This window comes from Tachysurus fulvidraco, chromosome 6, assembly GCF_022655615.1.
Source record: "Tachysurus fulvidraco isolate hzauxx_2018 chromosome 6, HZAU_PFXX_2.0, whole genome shotgun sequence".
In the NCBI taxonomy this organism is placed as follows: Eukaryota; Metazoa; Chordata; class Actinopteri; order Siluriformes; family Bagridae; genus Tachysurus; species Tachysurus fulvidraco.
In genome coordinates this window covers 12,195,410-12,223,349 of record NC_062523.1, presented here as the reverse complement: position 1 = coordinate 12,223,349, position 27,940 = coordinate 12,195,410, and the positions used below count along the sequence as shown (strand labels likewise).

General features: G+C 37.5%; 1 protein-coding gene across 3 annotated transcripts; it reads right to left on the bottom strand.

Moving 5' to 3' along the window:
- Positions 1 to 34: 34 nt before the first annotated feature.
- On the bottom strand, positions 35 to 27,608 carry abcb6b (ATP-binding cassette, sub-family B (MDR/TAP), member 6b). 3 transcript variants are annotated; one of them, XR_003443368.2, is made up of 19 exons: positions 27,297 to 27,608; positions 25,487 to 25,688; positions 22,223 to 22,315; positions 21,705 to 21,897; positions 21,455 to 21,576; positions 21,209 to 21,318; positions 16,254 to 16,319; positions 15,442 to 15,567; positions 15,152 to 15,228; positions 14,992 to 15,055; positions 13,953 to 14,038; positions 13,806 to 13,863; positions 13,603 to 13,707; positions 3,939 to 4,113; positions 3,438 to 3,550; positions 3,165 to 3,259; positions 1,707 to 1,775; positions 288 to 760; positions 35 to 158 (listed from the first exon to the last, which is right to left on the bottom strand). XR_003443368.2 is itself a non-coding variant. In XM_027164534.2 (18 exons), exons 1-18 carry the CDS (start codon positions 27,354 to 27,356, stop codon positions 634 to 636), a joined length of 1,941 nt encoding a protein of 646 aa, XP_027020335.1. In that variant the 5' UTR covers positions 27,357 to 27,608; the 3' UTR covers positions 35 to 633. The 3 variants fall into 3 exon arrangements, 2 of the variants coding, with proteins under 2 accessions (XP_027020335.1, XP_047671040.1); XM_027164534.2 differs by having other exon boundaries at positions 35 to 760; XM_047815084.1 differs by lacking the exon at positions 1,707 to 1,775 and having other exon boundaries at positions 35 to 760.
- Between the last annotated feature and the right edge of the window lie 332 nt (positions 27,609 to 27,940).

Here is a 27,940-nt window from a genome sequence, read left to right as displayed (position 1 = left end):
GGAAGAGTAGTCTCAAGGAAGCCCACCAGCATCACAAATTTAAAGCAGTTTTTAAAGGAGGAATAGGCCAAAATTCCCACAACACATTGTACAGTATTGATCACCAGCTACCAGAAAGGTTTGTTTGAAGGTGTTCCTCATGTGGGTCACACCATTTACTGAAAGAAAAGGTTCATGTTGAATAAATTATTTTCAACTATAACTATAATGATTGCATTTGTTTCAACAAGTTATCTTTATCTAGTTTCTTTAATACTTCAGTTACTTTACACAAGGCAAACAAATACCTCTCTCAACCGCAAATCTCAGACATGATGGTTGTTAGTAGTTGGATCGCTACTTTACAGGCAATTCATAGTTACACAGTTGATGACACGAGCTTGGTGAAAACTGGTCCCTGAGAAGGCAGTGATTAAACACACAAGAGTACAGCTTTGCTTTTGCTTAATGTAAATGTCTTACACATTTAATATACATGTTAGAAGGATTTAAACTTTTAATCCTTTAAAAAAAATTTAAATAAAAAGATTGTTCCTAGCAGTGAAAGCTCTTAAAGTTCCTTGAACATTTTCTTCTGCCCAGTCACCTGACATATTTCAATCTTTGGATCCTTCATTTTTTCCTGTACCTCAATCATTTACCATCTTGCTGCTCTTTTGTTTCTGTATCTGAGGAAAAACCAGGTTCTAGATCCTGCTGCTGCTGTTGTTTTTGCCACATGGCTGAGTAAAGTCCATGCATGGCCAGCAGCTCCTCATGTCTGCAACACCAAAAAAGAGACAGTGAGCTTCACACAGCTGGTCTGAATGTCAAACTGAAGCTTCACTCTTGGTTTCCAAAAATCACTATTATAAAGGGCAAATAATGAGAATATGCAAAACGTTTTAGAATTAAATTCCTGCTTAGCTTTGCACTCTAATACTCATTGAATTATTAAATTACAGTTTTCTTAGACAGTTACCTGTTCATGCATAACACTTCCTTCCTTAAAAACATTACCCTTTCACCTTATTCTTTATTTCCTGTACATTGGCAAGTGTGAGAGAAGATGAATGAATGTGTCAGTGTATTCTGATATGCAGTCCTTGTTGCTTAAAAGCCTATGTGTGTTTACATCGCAGTGTCAGTCAGGGTTGAATGTGCAAGGTATGAGGTTACAACCCTATAGGCTGTGCGAGTGTACATGTGAGTGTATAAGAGAATGCCTGTGTTTTTGGGGGTGGCTGACGAATCATATATCAAAGGCTAGAATGAAACAAAGCTGTGTGCAGCAGTTTGATTGGGGCTTACTGGGTTAGAGTCAATGAAAAACGCCATTAGCAAGGGATCTTCAGTGTTCTCTGTCGCTCAGGGCTGTCTGAGTTTGTGCTCATCTTCTCAAACACAGGATATGGCCTCTGAGTGTCTGAACAGACCACACCCTACATGATCTGGGCCTCAGAACAGCCCCACCTGAGGGCTGTGCGCACACACACACACGCGCACACACGCTTTCTCTCTCTCTCACACACACACAAACACCTTCCCATCTAATCCTTCACTTAGTTCAGCCCATTGAACCCTGACTCTGGCTGTCCCAACATGTCTTCCATGGTTTATTTCCTCAGCAAGTCAAAGAGATTTCAGTCAAGCAAGAAAGATATTTTCAACTTGATAAGGCTATGATACTAACTGTTATAAACTTTGTAAAATATAAATTTACCAACCTTCCACGCTCCACAATCTGGCCTTCGTGCAGGACCAGAATCAGGTCCGATGCAATTATAGTGGATAACCTGCAGAGCAGTCAAAATGATCGCTACTTAAAAAGTTAGTAATTCTGCTTATCAAATGTATAAAGAAAAAGCTATACAAAAAAGTCAGAGAACAAGGACTATCTAGTACTCCACATAGAAAACCATCTATAAGCTTCAAATGGGGCAATATACACAGAACATAGATCACTTATACATTAATCGAAGTCGAGCTATTCTCATGTAAATACCATCAACTCCTCTGCTATGCACACACAAAGGGAAACAAATCATCTCATGCATTGTTCAGATGAACACTTAGCTAAACACAGTGGTTCATAATACTTGCACGCACACGTACACACACACACACACACACGTACAAACACACACACACACACACCCCAGTGCCTTTTAATTCACACCCCACCCTTCTGTGGGTCATCTTCTCACACAGTCACCCTTCATCTTCAAACAAAAGCGCTGAGACTTCTTTATTGATTGTCACCCCCCACAACTACCACCCCAAAACAGATCAAAGTGGCACCACAGTCTCAGAGGCTGGATGGGATCAAAGCATGCAGACTCTGATTACAATTTTCTGAGGGAAAAAAAAGTGAGAAAGAGGGCAAGGAATATTGTGAAGATGAAAAAGGACAGAAGAAGCTGACTGATAGTGAGAAAATGGAAAGAAAAAGAGAGAAGGGGGAGAGAAAAAGTGAAGGACGAAGGACAGGCAAAACAGGAGATTGGATAGAGATGGATAAAGAGAGACATTGAGGCAGAAGTAGAGGATCTGAGAAAGAGGAAGTGAGAGGAGTTAATGAGTTCAAGCATCTAATAAAATCCAAATATACACTAATTCCTCAGTAAACATTTCCAGACACAAAAAAAAGGAGTGTGAGAGGCAACACTGTATGACCTGGACTGATATTTCTTAAGAAGCCTGTGGGTGATCTCTGGAAGTAGACCTGAATAATAATAAGTCATGTTAATTTTTCTAAAACTATTTGTATGATTTCCCTGTCACAGACAGATGCCAATTCAGTGTTGAGGAGTTTATGTTATATACACCTCCTTTAATCCACCAGACAATGGTGTCATTTTGAGGCAACTGGGTTTTAGGACAAACAGATCAATTTAATTATGAGACGGAGATCTTTCCCAGATGGCCACATTGAAGTCAATATCAATACATGATGTTTTCAAAGATTATCCCTTCTTTATCCCCATTTAGAGAAGTTGATGGAAGGGTTGTTCTTACTTTTATGTTCTGACCCCAGAGGATTTGGGGTGAGTGGGTTTGCCAGTACCCTTGCTCACATTCAGTTACATCTTAACTGTAAGCACTTTGTACTCTGAGCACACATGACAAGGATATTAATAATCTTCTTGAAGTCGAATGACATGACCAAATGAGAGAAAGAATACCTGTGTGCCACCACAATAGTTGTCCTACTTGCACACACTCTGGTAAGCGAGGCCTGGATGTTGCGTTCTGTTTGTGTGTCCAAAGCAGAGGTGGCCTAAAAGTAAAAGGTATAATTAAGTGAGAGGACTTTCTGCTTGGAGAGCGCAGATCTTAAGAATAATTAATAGATGCAAGATACAAACACATCTATTACCAGTTTGTACTTTTTTACACTTTTCAATGCATGTCTAAATATGAAGATAAACTTTTTTTGCGCCTAAATGATCACTCACCTCGTCTAGTAAAATGATTCGGGGGGCTTTGAGGATGGTGCGAGCAATGGCCACTCTCTGCTTCTCACCCCCACTTAGCTTGAGGCCCCTCTCCCCCACCTGAGTGCCATAGCCTGAAATAGAATCACAGACACCCGTTCTTCATATACACATTACCAACCATCTACTTTTCTAAATAATGTTATTTAACTATGGACTTAATCTATAGTAGTCTATAGCGTTCTTGTATATATACAGTATTTGGGAACTCTGAATCATGTGGCTTATATTTTTTTTACTGATGAAAGGGAACTATGTTTAAAAAAATACTGAAAGGGGCTTCTGGAGTCAAAAACATTTGAGAGCAATTCCTGTAAAAGGTAGGCAGCTAGCTAACTTTAAAATGATCCAGATGCTTTTGTTTTGGAAATGAATGAAAAAATCCTTTTTAAGCATAAATGACCATTAGTCAGAATATAGTCAAGAAGAAGGTTCTGATTGTCTTTTGGTGCAGTGACACACCATCTGGAAAGGACAGAATCTTATGGTGGATGTCAGCAGCCAAGGCGGCATCTTCCACTTCCTGGTCAGTGGCAGTGACCCGGCCGTAACGAATGTTCTCCCGGATGTTGTCATTGAACAGAACGGTATCCTGAGGGACCACTCCAACGTAAGTACGGAGAGAGCTCTGTTTCACCTATGCACAAAAACACAAAGACAAGCTGTCCAAAAGAGAGTGTACAGAAACAATACTGAGTCTAAATATGCAGTGTTATTTAGCCAGTTGTAGTTCAGAAGACTTGGGTCTATTGATCAGAAGGAACTCCTGGCACAAACTGTCACTATTGGATCCTGGAGAAAGACTTTTTACCCCTCAACTGCTCACTTCTGTCCTGCCTCAGCCGTAAGTTCCTCCTTGAAAAAATGCATCAAGCAAGTAAGTCAACTGTAAATATATTACTAACTATAAAGTTGTGAGTTAAAATTCACCATTTTGCCTCTTCAGTAACACTCAGTAATCAAGACAAATGGTACTGGAGGAGACAACAGAAAGGAGAGCAGGGCTGTGGTTGGTGCAAATGGCCCCTAGGAACTACTGTATAGTACAGCCTGAGTCACTAAACCTCAACAACAATAGTCATAATTCCTTTCATTTGAAAGTAATCCCTATTGTTCTATAATCTCCATGGTCATCTGCTTGGAAATAATTCATTAGCCTGATCCTGGGTTCACAGAAGGCAAAAGGTAAATGTACAATAGAGCAAGGACAATGGCATTGAGCTCAGTAAGATGTGACCATATAAATCATATTAAGAAGCAATTTCATTGAGGTAATCATCTTAAAATTTCACCAGACCACAAACTGAAACTGAACAGATCAACATTCCTGAAAATGATAGAATGACTGATAGCAGTCTGATCCACCATTCATTATACTTCACCTGTTGTATCTGTTGTTTTTTTAATCAGGAAAACATTTTTGGCTCCAGTAAATAGCCAAAATATTATTGTACCTACTGATGATAAGTTATATGCTAAAAGCTGTCCATGGAATTTACAGTAAAACTGCAAAATGTCTTCTAAATAAAATGAAATAGCTTGGAATATCTTTAATATTCCAAGTTATTTCAAATGTGTAAATCAACACACAACAAAAAAGATGAAAATTGTTCCAATTTTGTTTTGGTAATTAATGATAGTAAGAGTGCAATATATTTCCTGAAGAATAAGGAAACACTAATTCCAAAAACAGGCACAAAAACTCACATAATCAATACTCAATTAAAACAAATGTCCACTGTGATATAACCAGCCAACCTAAAGGGTCATGACATCCAGAAATCATTAGTCTGAGCTTGGTTTACTTTCAACACTGCAACAAAACTCCAAATGCCTTAACTCCACAGCTCTTCCATATCCATTTCTGACTGTAATAATTACTTTTCTACTGTTATATCAAATATTAAAAAACAAAATTCACACTAAAAACACTTGAATCAATAACCAAGATTTTGCACTGTTTTTAGGTCACTATTTCAGTGAGACCACTGATGTTTCTATGGATATTGACTTGTTAACAACTTAGAAGTTGGTACAGAAGGTCAGATTTCCCATCATGATCCTTGTGGAATTAATGGAAGTACATTCTGTCATTAAAGCAAAAGGGGTAACACAAATGATAAAATTCATGTCTTTTATTCATTTTTTTTGTATTCATATCTTTTTACGCATTCAAACGTGTATATATGTATTCTCTGTCTCTCTCTCTCTAGCATTGGTACACGTATATTCCTTCTCTCCTCCAAATCAGAGCAAGGTGCATGTTAACCACAGCTAACAATGAATAAACAGCTACCAACAATGTTTTTTAATCAAAACCATGAAGAAGATTAAAAGACATTAGAAGATGCAAAACTTGGCTTAGATCAGCATAAGACACTGAGAAGGCTAAAGGGGGCAGATACTGGCTGTCCCTTCCACCATTAATCCATGTGGCGTGTGGAACCAGACTCAGCTTTTTCACTTCAAACGGCAGCTAAATTAGATCCTCCTTTGAAGTACTTTTTTGCTTTTTTCCTTTTGTTTATTTTTGCCTAGCTTCATTTTTTTCTTCCCTGAAAGTTCCTAATTCACCGTCTTTTCATTCGTCTTTTCCATTCATTTGGCTTTCAAAAAAGTCAATGTCTTTAATTTATGAACTAATTAACATCAGACTGAGCTGGGTTAGAGGGGGTTTACTGCAGCCATGCGAAACACAAATGGCTTCCCAGGTTTTTACAAGAGAGAAGCATCTGTCCTCCAACAATGCCACTTTTATCCTCAAAAACATTAGTTTCACTGCAGCTTTCCGGTTCTCATTGCAACAATACCCATGCAGGCAGAGTTTGCGGGAAACGCTGCCCTGTGCTCTTCGAATGCTAAATGAATGAATGTGTGAATATAATGCTAAACTGGGGAGATGAATCAGAAGTTTAACAGTGTGCTCTTGCCTGCCTGCAAGTAACTTTATGCACATTTGGGCCAGCAAGTAAAGATGCTACTTTTTGGCTTCAATCCTTGTGTTTATACACTTTTAGGGAACAAACAACATGTTATTTGTTAACTGTTATATTTTGCATTCACATTTTCTTTACACTAATTGCATATATTGATTGTGTTTTGGTATTTTTCCCTTTTTTCAGCCCGTAACTGATACCATCTGTAGCAGATGGAACAGGAGGGAAAAAAACACTGTCGCCATGAGCATGGACTTTTAAAACTAGCCCTTTCTGTCTTGTTCAAAGAAGATATGAGGGAGAGAGAGAGGGAGAGAGAGCACGATAGGGAGAGAGAGAGAGAGAGAGAGAGAGAGAGAGAGAGAGAGAGAGGGAGAGAGAGAGCATGAGAGAGAGGGACAGAGAGTGTGAGAGAGGAAGAGAGAGAGAGCGAGAGAGAGAGAGGGAGAGAGAAAGAGAGAGAGGGACAGAGCACAAGAGATAGGGACAGAGAGCGTGAGAGGGAGAGAGAGAGAGAGAGAGCGAGAGAGAGAGTCGTCCTGAGGGACAAAAAACACCTCTCAGCTCTTCTAATATTACAAGCACAAGCGTCTGCAACATCTGTGGAAAATCGTGCAATAAAACGAAGGAAATTAGGAAACTTTCAGAGCCATTCAGATGCTTCTTTAACTAATTTTACATTGTAAACTAATTTTAGAAATTGTTATATTTATTCAAGCGTTTTATTTATTCCTTTGATCTTGTGCATGCCAGAGATATTTACAATACCAACAAGAATGTGAAATGTTTAAAAATAAAAGGTAAAAATAGAATCTAGGAAAAAATGAGAACAATGATATACAAAAAATGGAATGTGAAATTGAATCCATGCTTAGGATGTCGTATTTAAGCCACCAGATGACAAGATGTATATGAACACAGAGCTATGGCAATTACATTTTTAAGCACTTGAAATCTGATAGGGAACGACCCATGTGTGCTCAATCTGGACCAAATATACTGAAAAGCATGATGTTTATCTATCGCCAAGCCATGATTCTGTTTAACACTCCACATACCATATTATAGACTCTAGTCTGTTTTGGTTAGCCTTCACTTCATTATAGGTTCTTTATAATGCAGCACAGCATCAGTATTGCTGGCATTCAGATAGGGCTCTTGTCCATATTTCTGATCCCTTCCCAATTCAATGCACCTCATTTTCCAGAGGTGCCTTCTTAAGAGCGGTGGGTCTTACCATGTGACATACCAACCCAGTTAACAGGCCACCATTAGACAACCATGTCTATAGCAAAACTATACTGTGCCGCTTAACACACTAAATGGAAAATCTGTTTGTTGTTGTTTTTTTTAAAAAACTTATTCATGATGATATCTAAAGTTATTTGTTGTATACTATTATTTAAACATAAACATTTATGATATGCAACAAGGTTAATATTAGAATAAGTAAATATTTGAATCCCTGCACAGGCAGCTTTATGAAGCCATAATCTTTATATACTCCTGATAATGTTGGAGATGATGAAGCATTACGTTTTCACCCTTGACAAAAAGGCTTGTTTTGGGGGTGTTGGCTTAGTGGTTAGCACATGCACCTTGCACCTCTGGGGTTGGGGTACTCAGTCCCTCAGTCCAAAGACAGGAGATAAATGAATTATAGGCTGATAAGCATCTCTAAATTGTCAATAGTGTGTGAATGGACTCTATAGGGAGTTCAGGATTGTGCCCTACGATAGTTTAATTCTCTTCCAGGGTGTCTCACTCATTCTGCACCGAATCCCCTGGAACAGGCTCCACAATCTCTCTGTTAAGACAACAAATGGATGGATAGAGAATCAATGTTTCCATGTAAAATACTAAAAGATTGTCCAACATCTGGCTAATTAATATGCCTAGTATAAGTTACTACACACATCAAGACCATTTTCCCTGTGCATCATCACAGGGAAACAGGTGGTGGGACTAAAAGTGTTGCATGCATTGCAGCATTCGTGCTGACAACCATGAAGAAATATACGGAACACAGATTTTTTTTTTTGCACTGGCTGTTGAAAGAAAATAAAGAAAAGAACTATCCATTATATCAACAGCCTACTGACCCTGCGGTCAGTAATCCTTACCAAACACAACAACTCCCCCTTTATTTATATATTTATTTTAATTAATTGATTGATTAATTAATTAATTAAAAAGGGGGGGGGGTTTAGAGAGCCCTGGAGTAGTAGTAGTAATAATAATAATAATAATAATAATAATAATAATAATAATAATAATAATAATAATAATAAAGATTTATGTTTATACTCAATTAACCCTATTTATGCTCTAAACTTGTATGGGTTTTTTGGCCACATTTCTATTTCAACTTACATACTGAAGCCTACATACTGGTCTGAAGATACAAGTATAAATCTGAAGTATATATCTGATGTATAACTTCTTTAAATGTAATCAAGAGCATTGTTCACACTGTATTTCTGGTCTTACTGCGATGCTGGATTATGTCTCACAAGCTGGGATGTTCCTAATTCCACTTCTCTGGAAATGAATACACTTGTACTGAGGCAAATGATTTAGATCAGATGTAATTTGGCTACACAGGTTTAAACCGTGCCTCTGACTATAACAAAAGGTCTGTGAGTGCTTTAGATTGATTGTAGCTTTGTTTGACAGGAGATAATCACAACAGATCCAATGCTAGTACGGCATGTAAATCTTAAAGATGACTGCAGTTAAAATATGAATAATAGTATCACATGACAACATGAGTCTACGCTTTAGAGATGAGCTGATTTATATATTTATAGAAGAAGAAGAAGAAAAAAGAATCTCTTAAAATTACCCCTTTTAAAAAACGGCCAGGACAAAAGTGGACAGCATCATCAATCACATGGATGACACGTTTGTTTGTGTGCGTATAAGAGACCACATGGCTTACCATCGGGTGTCTGTGTTGCAGGTGTTCTCTTATAAGTCCATCTCTTACAGGATTAATTGTACAACTTTGATTTTCAACCATCAAAAGCCATCAGTAATTCCTTTGAAAACAGGCATTAACAAGCCTGTAATGTTATTTATGTGAAAAGGTTTCAAACTCCCCTCACCTCTGGGCCTTATTAAAGCTCATCATCATTCACCAAGCTGCAGAGATATGTATTGGACTGCTTGCTTGTGTGTTTAGATTGCAGCAGGCATGCGTGTGCTTGGGTGATATTTTCATATCCGGCTCTGAAGCTGTGCTCTTAGCTCTTTCACACATATCATGGTGTAGCATTACACACATTGCCCTGTCAGCACAAGCAGACACATGGGCATCAAAAGTGCACTGAAAAGGTTTGAATCACTGACCACAGCCCTAACCAAAATAGCCCGAAGGCGTCCATATCATCAAAGGCCATGGACTCGAGTGTTGATCCATTAATTCCGTGAAGGCTCTTCTCTGAGAAATGAGCACAAAGAACAGCGAACAGATGTTTTCATGCTTCGAGGGTGTGTTAGGGTGTGTAGCCTTGTGACTGAAAAGATTTACAGTCAGTGATCATAATCAATTTCCTTTAAATGCCATTAAAGATGTTAGAACTATTCATAACTCACTCCGCCTGGTGTGTACGAAACATGAAACAGATAACCATGTTATTGTACGTCTTACGTTTACGAAACGAAACACAGAAAGACAGAAAAACTAAATTATAAATGTGTATATATATATATATATATATATATACAAATTTATAATTTAGTACAATAAGTTATGTAAGTAGTATATGACATAGTATAAGTGCACGAACATTAAAGTTATTAGGCTACTAAAACATTCACACACACACAATGGTTAATTTAATTATGCAATTGATCATTGCAGCTGTCTTACATGCCATCATAACAAAACACATATTGTCAGAGTTTTTCAACATACTGCATTGCACTTTGATGATGATTTGTATGTGAAAGCAGTGACATTATTAACCTGTTTATTAACATTGTAAGAATCTCCTCCATGTTTCAGGTGAATACAAACTAATAATGATCCGGATCGAAAGGACTGATATGGACACCGGTATAGAAAAGCGGCTAAACTAATGACAGCTGCACTATAAAAGCGATGTGCTGTCATGCCTGCTCTGTGAGAAATCAACACTCCCTGAGGCTCGCCAAGCCCAACTCATGCTTCCTGATGGTGTCCATGCATGCTAATGCAACAGGAATGTACAGCCGTGCTCAACAACAACAGTGATGGGGGAAAAACAGATTAGGGATGAGGAGGAAAATTTGAGGGTGTAATTTCTCCAACTCTTATTTTCTCTAAGGGGAAAGTTAGCATCATCTCCATGACCAAGAGTCAGTGAAAGAGTCAGACATGAATTACAATACAGCACCAAAGACGATACAAATACAAAACGAACCAGATGATCACATAAACTGATGCAAATTACAATGAAGTTTGTAATGCTTAGCTCAAGCTGACGGATACAGCCAACTGTAATGATTTTGGTTCGTTTGTAAACGGCTTCATGGTACCTGGGATTTGGCATTGAGCCTTGATAATTGTGAATTGTGTCGGGGTGTATGTGAGGATGTAACTTTCATCTTTCTGTCTGAAAGTAGGCAGTAGACTTTTTTGTGCATTTGATTTACAAAGAGCCAACTCCTGTAGAGGCACGTTTTTAAAGGTCTAACCATTCACTCTCTCAAAGCCACTTTCACGCTTCACTTTTTTTTTTTAAACACTCTGTTGAAAATTATTGGGACCAAACAAAGGTTTTGAACTTCAGTGGAAATGAACCCTAAAAGAGTACCACAAAAACTTTACCGCAAAGCCATCTAATAAATATTAGCCATAAAATTCTAAATAAAATAAACCACAATTAATAAATGATAACCTACACATGGAGGATGACTGCAGACAGCAGAGTTGCTGCAATTTTCTGCATGTATGTGCATGTTTACATAAGAGAGTATTCGCTCAGTTGTGTAATCTGGGCAATGTCAAATTTGGATGTTTATGAATTGACTTAATTGAAAGATTGGAAATGTTCAGTGGCTTAGCATTTGACACCTTTTATAACAGCTAAATAAAGTTTCTAATACAAATCTCTGCAACTGTCAGTGCAAGGTTTGACACAATGGAGGCCATCTAAAAACAGAACAATACTATAAAAGTTGTGGGAACTCGATGTGCTCATAATTCTCATAATCTTCTGTATTTGCCAAAATCACATAAAGCAACAAAACATTAATCAATTAAAAACTGAACCACAAAACAGCTGGTGTCTGGTAAATACTGTATGAAGTAAAGGCACTAGCAGAAAAAATGCTTTCTTTAATTTGTTCAATGGCTATTATTTCTGTGGAACTTGTTAATTGGTAGATGTTTTCTCAATAGTATTAAAATGAAACACAAACACATCATATATACATATGTACTATTTTACAGATACAAGTGTAATGGTATACATAATTGCTGCAGTAAGTACATACTCCCACAATTAGCTTTAAACCAAGTGAAAATATTATTACTCTGCAGGAAAGATTAATTCTGAGCGAATGCAGAAAAAAGGCTTATAGAGTGTACATACACTATTTGGGCAATCTATATGGGTTGTGGACACCTGACCATGATACCTAAATGTAAGTGTTAAAGATCCTATTCCATATTTAGACCCTCTTTGGTTTTATATTTGGTAATAACCTCCATTCTTCTGGGAAGGCTTTCCTCTACATTTTGGAGTGCAGCTGTGGGGATTTGTGATCATACAGCCACAAAAGCATTAGTAAGGTTAGATACTGATGTCAGGTGTTGAGGCCTGGGGTGTAGTCAGTGTTCCAGCTCATCATGAAAGTGTGCAGCGGGGTTGGGGTCACAACTCTGTCCCTCAGCAAACCATGTCTTCATGGACCTCATTTTATGCACAGGGGTATTGTCATGCTGGAACATGTTTGGGCCCCTTAGTTTATATGAAGTAAAATTCTTAAGAGACATATACTTTTGTCCATATACTGTAGTCCATCCAAACATGTTGTCAATATTTAGTGATCACTGTAGTTGTAGTGTGTATCTAAAAACCTTATTTTTTCCTCAACAGTTAAACGATAAATTATATTATTTAAGGCTATTAACACTTTAAAAGTATCATTGCTGTCATTTCAGTATCAATACTACAAGACAAATCTTTGTTAGAATCCAAAGCTACAATTTTGCATGAGTTGTGTTTATTTCCAGGACAGTTTAGAACATGGTTTATGTTCAAGATTTAATACAAGTGACTACATCAAGCCTAAGTGATAAATGTAGTGGTGGAAGTAAACACTAATTTATGTGAACAGCAATCATATAATGACTAAAATGTATTGACTGGTTAATCTATGACTAATTGGTTGCTTCTTTTTTCAGCTACAATTATGAGTGCTTAGCGTCAGGCGAGATACATTACTTAGGGGAAACGTGATGGTATTATAGCTGATTCCCACCAGCAAAGTTCCTCTTTCCGTTTTCTGTGTATACTATTTCATCCCCATTGGAGTATCCTTAGGATATGCACTTACAGTCCCTAGTAATTCATGAGCTATACATGAGGGATGATCATGTTAAATGATTACATCTAGGCATGCTTGAACTTGAATGGAATCTTACTGAAAGTTTACCTTAATTGGAAGAAAATTGTTAGTCTCTTATTTGCCATTAAAAGTCATGCGATTTAAATGCAGTTAAATAGTATTTCTATTTTCCTTCTGGCCAAACCTTGATCCAACCTTGATCTTTACCACTGAAATATTTCTGTCTTATTGCACATAATGTAACTTTAGCTACGATCACATTAAACAAACTTTAAAATCTCTACAAAAAAAATTTTATAAATCTGATAATTGAAAATTCAAATAGCATTCAGACCTTTTCTTTTTGTCTCATCTGATGCCCCAATCCTTCTATAATAAAGGTCATTGATAATGAACCATGCACAACAGAACCAGGTACCCAGATTCATAGCTTTTGCCACTTTGTCACATCATCCCACAAGCTGTCTTAAATGACTGTTTGTATCTGTACGCTATACCTGGAAACCAGTTATACAATAAATATAATATATAAATATATACATAATTAAGATTAAAAAGGGAAAAAAGCTGGATTCTGGAAAATGAGGTCTCAGCAAAGAGAAATCCTTCTGAGACTAATCATATCTGCTTACCTTTGAGATGTCCTGACCATCAACAAGGATGCAGCCTTCTTGCACATCATAAAAACGAAAAAGAAGCCGGATGATGGTGCTTTTGCCTGACCCTGATTGTCCAACCTGGAGAAAGATAAATAAAAATAGTAGATCAGAAATAGTAGTGTAAAGTTCTTTTATTTCAGTGCATTAATGAAGTTGTCTTATAACATAAAACTTACCAGGGCTACTGTTTGACCAGGCATCACTGTGAAGGAGACATTTCTGAGAATTTCTTTCCTTTGGACATTCAAAAATAATGAGTAAGAGCACACGATGAATTGCAAGTCAATTAAGTCTGCTATATTATTAAAATGTATCGAACTTACCCTGCAGTGTACCTGAAACATACATTTTGAAAATCAACTCTGCCTTCAATACACAACAGATCTCCTGCATTTATATCGTCTTTCACCTGCAGCAGAGCAGATCATAAGAGAGTGAATGAGGGCCGAGATAAAGGAATTCAAAAAAATATAGAAAAATAAAATGTATTTAAAATTAAAGGCTGCACTAGGCCATGTATGTGCATCATCATAATCAAATATGGGTGTCAATGACTTCTAATGGGACTTTGAATGCTGAGCAGTGCTGCTGTGAGTTGGATGTGTTCTTTTGTTGAGAATTGTTTTTTTCCCCACTGGAGAAAGACTATTGTCGAGTTTTTGGTGCATTGTAATTGGTCATTTTCAGGTTGTAATAATGTCATTCCTCACCTCGGGCAATTCAGCACCTAAAGTTGGAAAAGAACTTTGAGTATATTCAAAGAATATTTGAATAAGTAAATATTTGTGATTTCGGTGGCTTTTTCCAACTGTAGGTGGGGAATCACAAGTTGCAACCTCTAACGCAGAATTAGTCCTGTTTACAAGCATGCCTGTCCTTATAAATGGAAGGCAAGCTGAATCCTCTCAGTGATTTATTGGTCCAGTGGACAGAAACAATAAGTCAGCCTTCCCAAAAAACCAAGTCAGGTAGTCATGGTTAAGAAAGACTGTATACCTACTGTATTATGAAACCCTCTCTACTCCTAGACTATTTGCTGCTACTTTATAAAAGGTTTGCAAAATTGCATACTCACAGTTTTCATCAGTTTATGACTGCTCATGTTTAGCATGTAATCTATACAAAATTTTCATATTATCAAGGTGTTCACCTTTTATTTGTATAGCCCGGTTTATAGAACTTGATGTTTAACTATAGGCTATGTTCACCTAATCCAAGTCCAGTTTAAGACTCATTGCAGACAGACAAAGATTGCATGACATGTACATCATTTTTGAACTGAATGAACCGCTTATAACCTCAGTAAAGTAGGATAACAGGTTCAACCTTAAAATGGTCCAACTCTTAGCATCCATTTCCTACCTCTTTCTCCTCAGTTAGGAGCTCGAACATGTTCTCCATATCTACAAAAGCACTCTGGATCATCCTAGAAAGAAAGATTTATGCTATTAAAATGATTCCACACTGAATCAGTGTGAATAATCTAACAAATAAAAAATTAAAGTAAATCAGCTCCTTCCACCTGTAGTATGTGCCAAACCAGTTGAGAGGCATGTAAAGCTGGACAATATAGGTCCCAAACAGAACATAGTCCCCAACCTAGAGTTTAGACATTGACCGGGGAAATAAGAAAGAAATACACACATGTAGTATATCAGGACTTAATTAACTGCTAGTAATAACGTTCCAATTCTCAACAGTCTAAGACTAACCTTGCAACAAGAACAGTCTGATGCGTGGGTGAACAAATGAGAATGAATAACTACAAGTTTTCTTGATTAACATGAAGGGTGAGAGCAGTGCATGTAGTACCTGGAACTGGTCCACTGTGACAAAGTACGCACAGAGCAGAGATCCAGCAAGCAGACCAGAGCCTATGATCAAGTTTTGGGTTTGGTTTAGCAGGGCAAGAGAGGCATTTGTCTTCCACTCTGAGGTCTAGGGAATTGAAAAAAGACTCAAATATATAACCCCATCTCTCGGACATTAACAACGCTTCCTTCACAGCATGGGATGTCACTACTGTTCGTTTATATACTGAAAACCTAAGTAAATAAATACAACTTCAGAAAGCAAAAGTATTTCTGTTAATATTGCAATGCTGGTGCAACATTGCAACATATTTTTTATTAAATTAAATGTTTTTTCCCCAGTTTTTATAGGTATATCATGGAGAAATTTACTTCTAAAATCTATGAAAATGTCCCAAATAAAACTTTTCTACATTACCAGCTCAAATGTCCTTATAGTGGTACAGCCTGTTATTGATGAGGGACAAAAAGTTAGTGATAAATAGTAACTTTATTTTAAACTTATAAATAATAATAAAAATGTTTAGGTAAATAATTCTTTTCCTGTTTCTATACTACTGTAAAGCTGCTTTGAAACAATATCAACTGTTAAAAGTGCAATATAAATAAACTGAATTGATGTGAATGACATGATGAATAAACAGTGATGCAGTACTGAACCCTTGCAAGGCATTAATGCCACTTGGTACCAGCCTTGATCAGGTTTTGAAATCGATATTAAACTAAAACCTTTGGAACTGGACAAAGTACAGTTTGAATTTTCTGGTGTCATAAGTTCTAATACTTCAGTGTAAAAAGATTAGATGACTTTACCTGATATTTTATGATAGCATCCTCAAAGCATCTGACTTCATAACTCTCTGAATTATAGTACTTTACCTAAAAAGAAACATACATTCCATTGTGATATAAAGGTACATCTCAATAAATTAGAAATGTCATGGAAAAGTTCATTTATTGCAGCAATTCAACTCAAATAGTGAAACTCTTGTATTATATAAATTCAGCACAGACAGACTAAAGTAGTTTAAAGGCAGGGTCTCTCGATTTTTGAGAAATGCTTCAGAAAACTGAGTCAAAACAAACGTGTAGCCAATGAGCAGAAAAGAGCGTGTCTTGTCAATATGGACGGAGAGAGTGTTCAGTGCGCATGTGTGACATTAGCAGAAAGCAATTTTAACATTGACATGGAGGATAAAGGCTTATGATAAGGCAAGAAGTAGGACCTGTGTTAATATAGGATCAGCTTTCCAGCGCTGGAGAGAACTGAAGGAGCAGGAAGTTGGCCACATATTCACAGATTGGAGTTTCCCGAGTCAATAAGTCCTGTGCTAAACGCTGTTACTACACAAATAACACCTCTTTTCTATGTACTACAACCGTGTTTTGCTGGTAACAGCATTTATCTCAGGAGTTATTGACTCAGGAAACTTGTGTCATTTTTGCTTGTTTGTTATTCTGCAATCGTATTGTTTTTCCCTTCAGCTATGATGAAGACACATTTCTTTCCATTAGTTGCCTGGGTTATGTTTGCATGTGCGGGCAAAGCTATCAATACAGGGGTGGGACCCATTTGGGTTAGGGGCATGTTTGTTTTGGTGATTTTATTTGTCAACACTGGCTTTCAAAAATCGGAGACCCTGCCTTTAAGTCTTTGGTACTTTTAATTTTGATGATTTTGGCTCACAATTAACAAAAACACACCAATCCACAAACATCTCAATAAAATTGACTACCTCATAAGACCAATAAAAAAACATTTTTAGTGATTTGTTGGGTTTGTTTTTGCTTTAATTACTGCCTCAATTCGGCATGGCATAGAGGTGATCAGACTGTGGCACTGCTGAGGTGGTATGGAAGGTTTCTTTGATAGTGGCCTTCAGCTCATCTGCAATTTTTGTTTCTCATTTTCCTCTTGACAATACAGCATAGATTCTCTATGGGGTTCAGGTTTGGTGAGTTTGCTGGCCAGGCCAACACACCAACACCAGTGTCATTAACCAACTTTTGGTGCTTTTGGTGGTGGGCAGGTGCCAAATCCTGCTGGAAAATTAAATCAGCATCTTTAAAAACCTGGACAGCAGAAGGAAGCATGAAGTGCTCTAAAACTTCTTGGTAAACAGGTGCAGTGACTTTGGTTTTCGAAAAATACAGTGGACCAACACCAGCAGATAACATTTCAGCCCAAATCATCACAAACTGTGGAAACTTAACACTGGACTTGGGTTATGAGCTTCTCCACCCTTCCCCCTAGGACCTTGTTTTCCAAATGAAATACAAAACTTGCTCTCATCTGAAAAGAGGACCAGTGGGCAATTGTCCAGTTCTTCTTCTCCTTAGCGCAGCTAAGATGCCTCTGACGTTGTCTGTGGTTCAGGAGAGGCTTAACAAGAGGAATACAACAACTGTAGCCAAATTCCTTGACATGTCTGTGTGCGGTGGCTCTTGATGCCTTGACAACAAGCCTCAGTCCATTCCTTGTGAAGTTCACCCAAATTCTTGAATCGATTTTGCTTGAATCTCAAGGCTGCAGTTCTCTCGGTTGGTTGTGCATCTTTTTCTTCCACACTTTTTCCTTCCACTCAACTTTCTGTTAACATGCTTGGATACAGCACTCTGTGAACAGCCAGATTCTTTGGCAATGATTGTGGCCTACCCTCCTTGTGAAGTGTGTCAATGATTGTCTTCTGGACAACTGTCAGATCAGCAGTCTACCCCATGACTGTGTACCCTAGTAAACCAAACTGAGACCATTTCAATGGCTCAGTAAACCTTGTCACCATATTCAAATTTTTTGAGTGAATTGGTGGATTTTTGTTAAAAGTTAGCCAAAATCATCACAACTAAAAGTACCAAAGACTTCATTCTGTGTGTACTGAATTCATGCCATACACAAGTTTCACTATTTGAGTTGAATTACTGAAATAAATGAACTCCATAACATTCATTATTGAGATGCCCCTGTATACATGGTCCATACATACACACAGTGTCGCTTGAAAGTTTGTGAACCTTTTAGAAATTTCTATATTTCTTCATAAATATGACCCAAAACATCATCAGATTTTCACCCAAGTCCCAAAAGCAGACAAAGTGAACCCAGTCAAACAGATCAGACAAATATATTATACTTGGTAATTTTTTATTCAGAAAAATTTTCTATATATATATATATATATACACACACACACACACACACACACACACAGTATATATAACACATATATGTGTGTGTGTGTGTGTGTGTGTGTGTGTGTGTGTGTGTGTGTGTGTGTATGTGTGTGTGTGAGAGAGAGAGGCAAAAGTATGTGAAACTATAGGTTTAGTACTTAATTTCAAGTGTCCATCTGATTTCAGTCAATGAGATGACAATCAGGTTTCCAGAAGTGCCCTATTTTATTTAAAGAACAGAGATGTATCAACTGTTCATGACATGTGTTTGTGGAAGGGGATCTTCGCAAAAACAATGGGGATTTCTGAAGCCTTCAGATAAAGAGTTATTATTGCTCATCAGGCTGGAGAAGGTTACAAAATCCTTTCTTAAGAGTTTGGACTCCGTCATACAGATTCTGTACAAATGGAAGAAATTTAAGACTATTGGTACATTACCAGAAGTGGTCAACAAACAACAAAGATCACTCCAAAAGCAAGACATGTAATAGTCTGTTGGGTCAGAAAGGAATACAGGGTAACTTCTTAACAACTAAATACCTCTTTTACTATTGGACTACTGGAAAATAATTTGTGGAGGAATGAGATTAAAATAAAACTTTGTTTTAAAATGAGAAGCATTATTTTTGGAGAAAGTAAAATAGTGAATTCCAGCATAAGAACCTTATACTGTCTGTGAAACATGGTGGTGATAATATGCTTTGGGATTGTATTTCTGCATCTGGGCCAGGACTGCTTGCCATCATTGATGGAACAATGTATTCAGAATTATGTATTCGGAATTCTAAAGGAAAATGGCAAGACATCTGTCCATGAACTGAATCTCAGGGAAAAAATGGGTCATACAACAAGACAACGAGCACAAGCACCCAAATCTGTCTACCAAAGACTGATTAAAGAGGAACATAGATAAGGTTTTACAATGGCCAAGTCAATGTCCTGTTTTTTATCCAAAATAAAAATTGTGGAAGGACCTGAAGCAAGCAGTTCATGTGAGGACACAGAATAAAATCACAGTATTAAAGCTCTTCTGTACTAAGGAATGGAATACAATTCGTCTAAGCTGTTGTGCAGGACTGATCAACAGTTACCTTAAAATTTACTTACAGTTATTGCTGCACAAGGGCTTACAACAGATGCGTGTGTAAGGAAACACACATGAAATTAGTCTGAATAGAAAATATAGGACAGGATATAGAAATATAGAAATAAGTGAAATCATGATTTTGAAAGAAAATGATGCATGTTTGCCTTTATCCAAACATGAGTTTTTATCCATGCTTTCTGGAGCATCTTCCAAAAGCTATATTAGTTTGATGGAGTCTCCCTCCGTACCATACGGTCAAGCTGCTCCTATGACAGCTCAATAGGGTTCTGATCCGGAGACTGTGCTGTCTTCAAATACTGCTGACACATTTTGGAGGTGTGTTTTGGGTCATCATCATTTTGTAGGATGAAATTGGCCTCAATCAAGTGCTATCCACAGGGTATGGCATGGCGTTGCAAAATCTTGTGATAGCTTTCCTTCCAGACCATCATGTTGCCTCCACCATGCTTGACTGAAGGTATTAAGCACTGTTCCAGCATCTTTTCATTTGTTCTGCGTCTCACAAATATTCTTCTGTTTGATCCGAAGACCTCAAACTTGGACTCATCTGTCCACACACCTTCTTCCAGTCTTCCAGGGTCCAATGTCTGTGCTCTTTTGCCCATCTCAGTCTTTTGTTTTTATAAGCCAGTCTGAGATATGGCATTTTCTTGCCAATTCTTCCAAGAAGTCCAGCATCCTGAAGTCTCATCTTCACTGTTGATTCAGACACTGATGTTTGACGGGTACTATTTAGTGCAGCTGCCAGGTAAAGGACCTGTCAGGTATCTTTGTCTTAAACTACACAATCTCAGATATTTGTCTTCTTGCACAGTTGTGCATCAGGGCCTCCCACTCCTTTTTCTGTCCTTGTTAGAGCCAGTTTGTGCTGCTCTCCAAAGGGAGTAGTTAACAGCATGATAAGAAATTTAAATTTTCCTCGCAATTTCTAGCTAACTGTAATTGTATTTAAAATGATATAACTATTGCATGCAATTTTGTTTTTCTTTTTTGTTTGTTTGTGTGTGTGTGTGTATATTATTAAATTATATTATTAAAAAATATAAAGTAAATAAAAAAATAAAATAGTCTGGAAAAATATTTTATATATAGTACAGATTTTGTACTACAAGACTACTTTATTTTTTATTTACTTTTTTTTAATAAAAACAAATTTTAATTTAAGTTTTGAAACAATATGATCAATATGTGACTTAAAAGTCAATTGGCTATCAATTCCCAGGTACTTATATTTTTAAACAAGTTCAGTGGAGACTTGACAAGTTACAATATCAGGAAGATTTGATGACCAAACTTGTATTTGCATGTAATTCATGTATAAGCATGAATTTGGTTTCATCTGCATTGAAAACCATTTAAATTTATGTAATCATAACTAGAATAAATCAAAAGTATATATTAAAAGATAATTATACACACATAAAAATAACTTCCTGTGAAGTAAATTAAGCAAATCGATGCAGGGGCTATTTGTTCAACAACTACTTACAGTTTCAAAGTTGAGTAGTGAATCTACAGCCTTGGACTTGGCATTGTTGTCCTGTGTGTTCATTTCACGCCTGTACTTGGTTCTCCACTCTGTGATGATTATAGTCAGTACTGCAAAAATATGAGCAATGCCACATGGAAATGAGCTGTCTATTAATAACTATTTACAGAAAATAATGCAGATAGTTAATCTAAAAATGCACTAGTTAATAAGTTAGTAGTTTCTACTGTTCCATAATAAACCTACCGAGGTAAAGGAACATGCAGATAAAGACGATGAGGCCGAACCAGGCGTTAAAATAAGACACAAAGTAAACGATGGCAATGACGATGTCAGCTATAGTTGGCAGCATGGTGAACACAATGTAGCTATGAAGACAGAGAGAATTCATAATTGAATCTATTTAAAAAAAAACACTTTCAACAGATAGCAATGATGAGGTTATTTAACAGCTCCTAGATGTATACTTTACAGTTAGTAATAACTTAAACTTTACTCTAATAGGTGGCTGACGGAGGCTGTGCCACGGTCGATGCTGCGCAGAACGTCCCCTGTTTTCCTGCCCAGGTGCCAGCGCAGAGACAGGGCATGCAGGTGTGCAAACAACTCCAGCTGCACAGTGCGACTGGTGTGCTGCTGAACACGTGTCCACAGGAAGGAACGCATGTTACTGACAAAGCCTGATGTCCCTGTCAGTGTCAAGGAGAAAGGCATTGAATGGATCAGACTATAATCCTTTATGAAATATCTCAATTATGCACTCTCTTTTTATAACCATTAGTCATTTTGCATAAAAACTTCCCAGTTGCACTGCATGCACACATTCAGTCTGTATTAGCTTGATATATGCATGATGTATGAAGACATCCACTGAGGACAGAAATGTATGACTCAAGGAACATAACATTTGTTCATCCTTGCATGAGGAAAGCATGTGTTGGCAGCGGATACTAAGCAATTAAAGATTGTGTGGATGTGATGTAGAAGACGATGTGTGTGTGTTCTGCACCTCACCTGCTCCCCCACCCTGTAGGAACTTCAGAAGGACATAGATACACACAGTGGTTGCTAGGCTTCTCCAATTCTCCTTTTCTGATAACTGATTTACTGTGAAATACACAAGCACGGTTTGATTGAGTTGATTCGAACGGTGCCATCTACATTTTAGTTTGAGTTTAGAGAGACTTGGAAATCCATACTGCTGTTTAACATGCTGACTGAGATTTAATACTTTTTGTACACAAAAATTAAAGCACTTTGCATCTTGACAAAGTTGCATTCAATAGGAAATGATCCAAAAACTCTATTTTTGTATTTAAAAAAATAAAATTTCTATGAGGATTATAGTCGATAGGCTTGAGCACACACAACATTCATCTCTCTTCCTGTTTGTCTAGCTGTCCACCGATGAACAACATTACAACAATTCTCAGATCGCTCTATAATTTACCAACAAACACCACTCAATCTTATGTTTATTTAACCCACAAATTTATATAGACATGTGGAGCCTGAGGCACAAAATATATGAACAAACTTTTACTTGTTTGTGCAAGTTAATTAGCTTTATTCTGGTTTTAAAAAAAAAACAGGTTAGAAAAAAAAAGAATGATTTGATCATTAAAAAAACCCAAAAAACTTTTTTCTTGCATGTGTTATTCAAGGATAAATGTTTAGTTTCCATTTAACTTTCATTAGATGGCTTCCGTTTCTTTGCTTGTAAAAGTGCAGAGTAATAATCCACACCAGCATCTGTTTTAGAACTAGAGGAAGTGGCAAAGCCAAATCTTTATTTTGGTTTTAGTCATAAAGCAACTCATGCAACGAAAAAGACGGGAAAGGCTTCCAAAGATGGGCTTTGTGATTACGATATTTTTTAAGCCACTAGTACACTGAGAACATGCATGCTAAGGATTGAACTTGAACTCTGGTTGCAGAGTATAGAAACAGATACAATAAAACTTTCATTATACAATATGAGAGACCGAGTCCATGACCTCAGTAAAAAACTCCTCAGTTCTTTGTCCTTGTCTCACTGACTTATGCATGAGTTCAGAATAGAAAGCAGTGCAGAATAGCCAGAGTGCATCCACGCTCTGGATGATGTATTAAAGAAGGAGGGCTTCGGTCTCAGCTGTGAGAGAACTCGGACCTTTCCAGTCATTTACATTCATGGCCATTTAGATTGTGCACTCTGAATCAAATAGGAGGAGGGGAAAAAGTTAGGGGAATGAAGAAGGCACATTAAAAAAAAACATGAAGAGAAATTTCCCCACAGTGAAGTGCAAAAAAAAACATTTATTCTCTTATGCTCTTTGGGACTGACTGGCGAATGATTTTCAGCCTTGGCATGGGGCAAAGGGGGCTCTGGACAAAAAGCCCCTTGTACCAGCGTGTTAACTTTGCTAAAGGCCCCTAATGCCCCCTAATCGTGACTGGCAGGGCTGGTGACCTCCCATATCACCCCCACCAACTTCACAAAAGCCCACTTCTCTCCCAGCACTGCTTTCATCTGGCTCCAAATGCAAAAGCACTCAGACTGTGAAGAGAACACACAGAGTTTACCTGAATCAGGCCGGGAGAGCAGAGGGAAGAAGCTCACTAAAGACACATAAACCTAATTAGCAGTGATAAGTTGCGATACTGTGAACATGCTGAGGGAGTGAGGAAGAAATGAAATTCAGAGAGTAAGGGTGATGTGAGTGAGAGAGAGGATGATGGGAGGATTCATAGTCAAGACAGAAAAGGGGTGAAATGAAGCCTTGAGCCATGGAAAGGTTTAGCATAGTTGGGTTTTGTCCCACGTTTCCTTTGTAAGAGTCAGATGCTTTTCGGCTTGTGAGAGCGAAGGGCTTTGACTCGCATGGGGTTTTAGGCAGTCCACAGTTGACCCAAAACAACAAGGAACTTGAAACACTAAACAGGGAGTGACAAAAAAGTAAAATGAGATGTGAGATGAGGCCAACTATGTGAGGATCCTAAGGCATATAGAGATGTACCAGCTCCAGTTAGACTCTGCTATACTAAAGAGGAGGTGCCAACTCCGTGTGGTCTTTGAGGACAACAATCTCCTCATCAATACAACATTTGTCAGACTGTATATTTATAATCACACCCTCCAGTGTCATCCATATGACGATGTTCTTCTTTGAGTCTGGTTCCTTTTTAGGTTTCTTCCTTTACCATTCAAGGGAGTTTTTCCTCCCCACAGTCACCTCAGGCTTGTTCATTGGAAAAAAATACAAACACATTTAAATATATCTAATATTAATCTTGAATTTTTATATTATATTAATCTTTATATTAACTTTTTTGTTTTATGCTTATGTCCTGTAAAGCTGCTTTAAAACCGTGTCCATTGTTCAAAAGTGCTGTACTAAGACATTTTAATTTGAATTTGTGGATTCAAATTTCTTAGGAAATAAAATGTCCACCTTACTATCAGTAGATCCAAAGTTTAGACTAAGCACTGGATCAAATGTTTGATTGCTCTGCCCTCTTGTGTGGGATTAATAACACTGCTTTGTCTCATATATAGATGAAATTCTACTGTGCTTCATTTACACTTGAGCACAAAGGTTTGCAATACCCTTAGGACAAAATAAAGAAGACAAAATTTAAATTAATGCCTATTATAAGGCACACTGGAGAGTTTTCACTGATAGCACATAATCTGTAGAAACAGATAATGGCCAGCTATGAACTGGCCAAACTGAAACAAACAAAATTGTACAAAAAGTATAAAGGTTTGGACCACTCTTTTAGAATTTTATTTAAATATCCTAGAATGACTGTTTGTTTGTTTGGCTTTTGCCTTTGCATAGTATCTAATCAGCTATTGAATCCTCTTTTCTGCTTTCATTATAATACCAGATATCGCACCACCTTCCTCATATCAGGTCTACAGAAGGTCATGTTGAAACCTTTTTCTCCTTTTGATTTTTTGTTATATTTTCCATGGGTTTCTTGATACACCCACATTTCATTTCAGAATACAAACCATAAAATCATTTTTCTTTCAGAAAGAGTAGCTGTGCATCATTTTGAGAAGACGTCTGCAGTCTAACAGCAGGCTGTACCCCATGACATTTACAGCATTTAGCAGATGCCCTTATTACATTTTATCTCATTTTTATACAACTGAGCAATTGAGAGTTAAGGGCCTTGCTAAGGGGCCCAGCGGTGGCAGCTTGGTGTACGTAGGAATTGAACTCACAACCCTCTGATTGGTAGCCCAACACCTTAACCACTAGGCTACCACATCCCTTGACTTCTCACCTATGTTTTTGCTGTAGACAGGCACTAACACATTGATGAGTCTCTCCAGGCTCAGGAGGCAGACACACAGGAAGACAAGAACCTGTAGTGAGGTGCTCGACCGAGGCCACATGTACGGTACTAGCAGAGTCACTTTTCTTATCCAGCTTTGCCATTTAGACTGGGACACAACTCTTACCTGAGCTTGCTTGTCACTGTCAGGCTGGAAAGGAGCATAAAACACACACGCAGACACAGACACACCAACATTAAATATAAATGTTACGGATATGTTTTTCTGATGACAGGGAAAAAAAGTGGCCTGGATATCAGACAAATGAGATCAAATCCTGTAAAACGACTGGACATGGACATTTGGAACTAAAAAAGTCCAAAAAGTCTTCCCCTTGCTATTTTGCAATTTTAATACTATTTATGCTTGATATTCATTTATATTTATACGAGTTAATTTTCTGTTAAATAGCTTAAGTGTTAAGTGCCCCAGTCATCAAAATATCTAAAGGGTTGTGGTTTTTAAAATAATACAATATTTGACCAATATTATCGGTTTCAGTAGCCGTATCATGCAAGCTCTAATTTTAGAATATAAATGCCAAACCTCCATGTCCTTAAACAGCTGTAGTGTCAATATATATAACATATATATACACATATTATACATATATATACACAGTATATAGAATGAGAGAGAGAGAACAACCACAACAACCTCTTTCTCTCTCATATATACAGTGATACCTCGAGATACGAGTGCTTTTACATTCAAATTTTTTGAGATACGAGCATCCGAGCCTCCGCCGCCGAAACAAAGATCCCCAAAAACCACACGTGCTCTGTTTCCCCCACCTCAGCATCCCGCGTCTCACTCGGTTAAAGCCGCCTTTCCACTGCAGACGACAAATGATGACCGATAATCGAAGTCATTCATTTCCTACGAAGAGTCGCAAAGGGGCCGCGTGATGTGCCGACCATCTGCGGATCCGTAATTTTCGGATCCGTTTTGAACGTTGGATTCATTAAAAAATTTTAACTTGTGCGACTACAAGGCATCTGATGTGCCGACCGGACAGGTTTTTATTAAAACGACTGGCAGATGTTAGTGAGGAAAAAGTGACAAAAAAGGCAAAAACAAGTGAAGAGAAATGCGATGAAGAAAATTAAGCAAAATGAATGTAAAGAAAACAGAAATTGTAGCAATTAAGTTCAGTTAAGGGAATTTCAGTTAAGTTCATTAATTTTAGTGAAGTTTAGTTAAGTTCCATTTAAGTGTAAAGTAGCAATAAGAGTGTACAGTAGCGTGTAAGTGAACGAAAGTGAAAGTGTAATTCCTCCTAACTCCTCCGCCTGTTTACTCCACCCTCAACCTCCGTGCGCATCTTCCGTAAAGTAAAACCAGTTTATCTTTTTAACATTCTCTTTTATTACTGTATGTTTTTATATAATATTTGTCATTTATAAATACAGGTACTGTACATTTTTCATATTCAAAACACAAACAAAACAACTGGAGTGGAATTTTGCGAGCTGGAACGGATGAATGGGATTTCAATTCATTTAAACGGGGAAAACAGTTTTGAGATACAAGCAAGGTCGCGGGGACGAATTAAACTCGTATCTCGAGGTATTACTACACACACACACACACACACACACACACACACACACACACACACACACACACACACACACACAACCTCTCTCTCTCTCTCTCTCTCTCTCTCTCTCACACACACACTCACACACACACTATACATGTACCTTAATTAAGAGATTTATAATTAGAAATATAAATACAGTTATTTAATCCTACCTCCACACATAATGTAAACTCTGCTGAATTAGCTTCAGTCTTCTTACTTTTGCTCGTCATTTCTTGGCTGTGTTTATCTAACTAACCAGAATCATTATTATTAGCACGAAGCTAAAAGCTCAACTGCTACAAGCACTGAGCCCAGTTAGTTTAAACGGAACAACAGGTTCTAACGTATTTGGTACCATTTTGCCTTCCAAAACAAGTTATAATGAACCTTTAACAGAGATCATAACAGGCTTTGCGGTGAAACAGCTCCCTGTTGGCATGCGGCTTCTGGCTCATATGACTCGATATCTGGTCACGTGATGTAGCAGCGCGCACGCGGGAAGGCTGAAATTGGACAGAGGAGATGTGTGGTTGCCAATTAGTCTATTTTTACACATATTATCTTTGTTATTGCATAAAAGCAAAATATTTAGCCTTTAAACAGGCACAACAATAAAATAACTAAATCATTTAAATATGTGATTTTGTTTATGTAAACTATCCTATTTAATTATGTCTGCTTGTCTGATTGCTTATTCACTCACTCATTCATTAACTGATTCATTTATTCATTTAAAACTGATTGGAAACAACACCAGACTTGTAAGTGTGGACTTGATGTGAAACAGCATTTTAAAATGTGCATAAAATCGTTC

Excerpts from the sequence above, each read along its gene's own strand:
- abcb6b (XM_027164534.2), bottom strand. The coding sequence starts at position 27,356 with ATGACGAGCAAAAGTAAGAAGACTGAAGCTAATTCAGCAGAGTTTACA. Across the intron at positions 1,776-3,164 it reads ACTATTGTGGTGGCACACAG|GTTATCCACTATAATTGCAT; the intron begins GTATTCTTTCTC and ends ACTGCTCTGCAG. Across the intron at positions 761-1,706 it reads CAGATTGTGGAGCGTGGAAG|ACATGAGGAGCTGCTGGCCA; the intron begins GTTGGTAAATTT and ends TTGGTGTTGCAG.